Here is a 1,794-nt window from a genome sequence, read left to right on the forward strand (position 1 = left end):
TAAAAGATACCAATTTATTTTAATATTAAACTTTGGAGTTCACCTAAACCTGGTTCATTTAAAATAATTTTTATTTATTGTATTTCAACTTTTCTTGCTAATTTTAATAGTAAGCCAACTCATGGAATTTTAGTTCATCTGAGGTCCATAGTGAATTTATATTTTATTAGAGAAAATTTCTAATAACTTCATAGATTTCAAATAATATTTAACTTAACATGTAAACTAATTTTCTTAAATTTTTCCTAACATGATAATGCCCCAGTGAAAAGTTAAGGGCCTCCATTAGAAATTGGAAGTCACACATGAAAGGTGTTATTTACATAGGGTCGCAATCACCCTGGTTTCCTGAACCACACAACACTTTGGGATTTAAACTCTGAACTGTAGTTTAGTCCATGGTCACAAGCACGTTCTTTTCACAGCTGAGAAGTATTCCTTATCTACTAAGATACCCTGCATCTCCCCATCAACTTCATGAGAGCTGCCACTACTTCCTTATTCCTCAGGCTGTAGATAAGGGGGTTCAGCATGGGAGTGAGGATGTTGCTGAAAAGAGAGAGAGCCTGGTCCTGCTCCGGACTGTGTGAGGAAGTGAAAGTCATGTAGATGAATATGTTTGGGCCAAAGAAGAGACTTACCACAGTTAGGTGGGAAGAGCAGGTGGCCAGGGCTTTTTTCCTGCCCTTGACAGAGTTCATACGGAGGACAGTGAGGAAGATGAGTGTATAGGAAGCTGTGATGAGACTGAAAGGCACAACAAGCAGTACAATGCTTGTGACCACCACCACTAACTGGTACACTGAAGTGTCTTCACAGGAAAGCTTAATGAGAACTGGGACCTCACAGAAGAAATGGTGGATCTCCCTTGACCCACAGATGGGAAAGTGCAGAGGGTAGACTGTATGGATAAATGAACTTATGGAGCCTCCAATCCAACATCCAGCAACCATGTGCAGACAGAACCTGGGGCTCATGATGGTTAGATAACGCAGTGGGATGCAGACAGCCACGTAGCGGTCATAAGCCATGAGAGTCAAGATGAGGCATTCTGACATTCCCAACATCAGGAAGGAGAAACTCTGCATTCCACAGCCAATCCATGATATGGTTCTTGTCCCTGTGAAAAAGTTAGAGGCCATCTTCGGGACAATGGTAGAAGTTAAAGTCAAGTCAATGAGGGAGAGTTGACTGAGGAGAATGTACATGGGTGTATGGAGCCGAGAGTCCCCCCAAATCAAGACAATGAGAAGTAAGTTTCCCAGAAAAGCAAGAATATAGATGAAAATGATCATGAAGTTGAGAACAATGGAATGCTGAAACTCAGGAAAGAGTCCCACAAGGATGAAATCAGTTACTAATGACGCATTCCTACCCACCATACCTCTAAAAGAAATATAACAGAGCTGGGGAAGAAATCAAATGGGTTAGAACAATGGACAGTCAGGACATGTCTTATATCAATATGTGGATCTAAAATTTTATATCTCTTCAACCAACATTGGACTCTCACAATATATGCCATCAACTCATCAGAAATATTTAACTACATATTATTGATCAATTGCCTAAAAGTGTGTTAAATAAAGAATATTAAAAAAATGATCAACTTTAGTCCTTCTTTGCCTCACTTGGATTCATCCTGTTTTCCTCTTTCTTTCTTTTCTTTCTTTTTTCTCTCTCTTTGCTTTTACTTGGAAAATTTTATCATAACAATGGATCTACTTTCTACAAATTTGAACCTCAAAATGTATATATTATTTCTGATAGTCATGGATCCTGATTATTAACTCT

General features: G+C 38.7%; 1 protein-coding gene across 1 annotated transcript; it reads right to left on the reverse strand.

The window, feature by feature from the left end:
* Window positions 1-446: 446 nt before the first annotated feature.
* LOC129558978 (olfactory receptor 2L8-like) lies at window positions 447-1,397 on the reverse strand. The gene has a single exon (XM_088838371.1). The coding sequence runs from the start codon at window positions 1,380-1,382 to the stop codon at window positions 447-449; it is 936 nt and encodes a 311-aa protein (XP_088694497.1). The 5' UTR covers window positions 1,383-1,397.
* Window positions 1,398-1,794: the final 397 nt, after the last annotated feature.

This window comes from Moschus berezovskii, chromosome 8 (assembly GCF_049115385.1).
Source record: "Moschus berezovskii isolate FMDL1 chromosome 8, NW_MosBer_1.0, whole genome shotgun sequence".
NCBI lineage: Eukaryota > Metazoa > Chordata > Mammalia > Artiodactyla > Moschidae > Moschus > Moschus berezovskii.

Excerpts from the sequence above, each read along its gene's own strand:
- LOC129558978 (XM_088838371.1), bottom strand. The coding sequence starts at position 1,382 with ATGGTGGGTAGGAATGCGTCATTAGTAACTGATTTCATCCTTGTGGGA.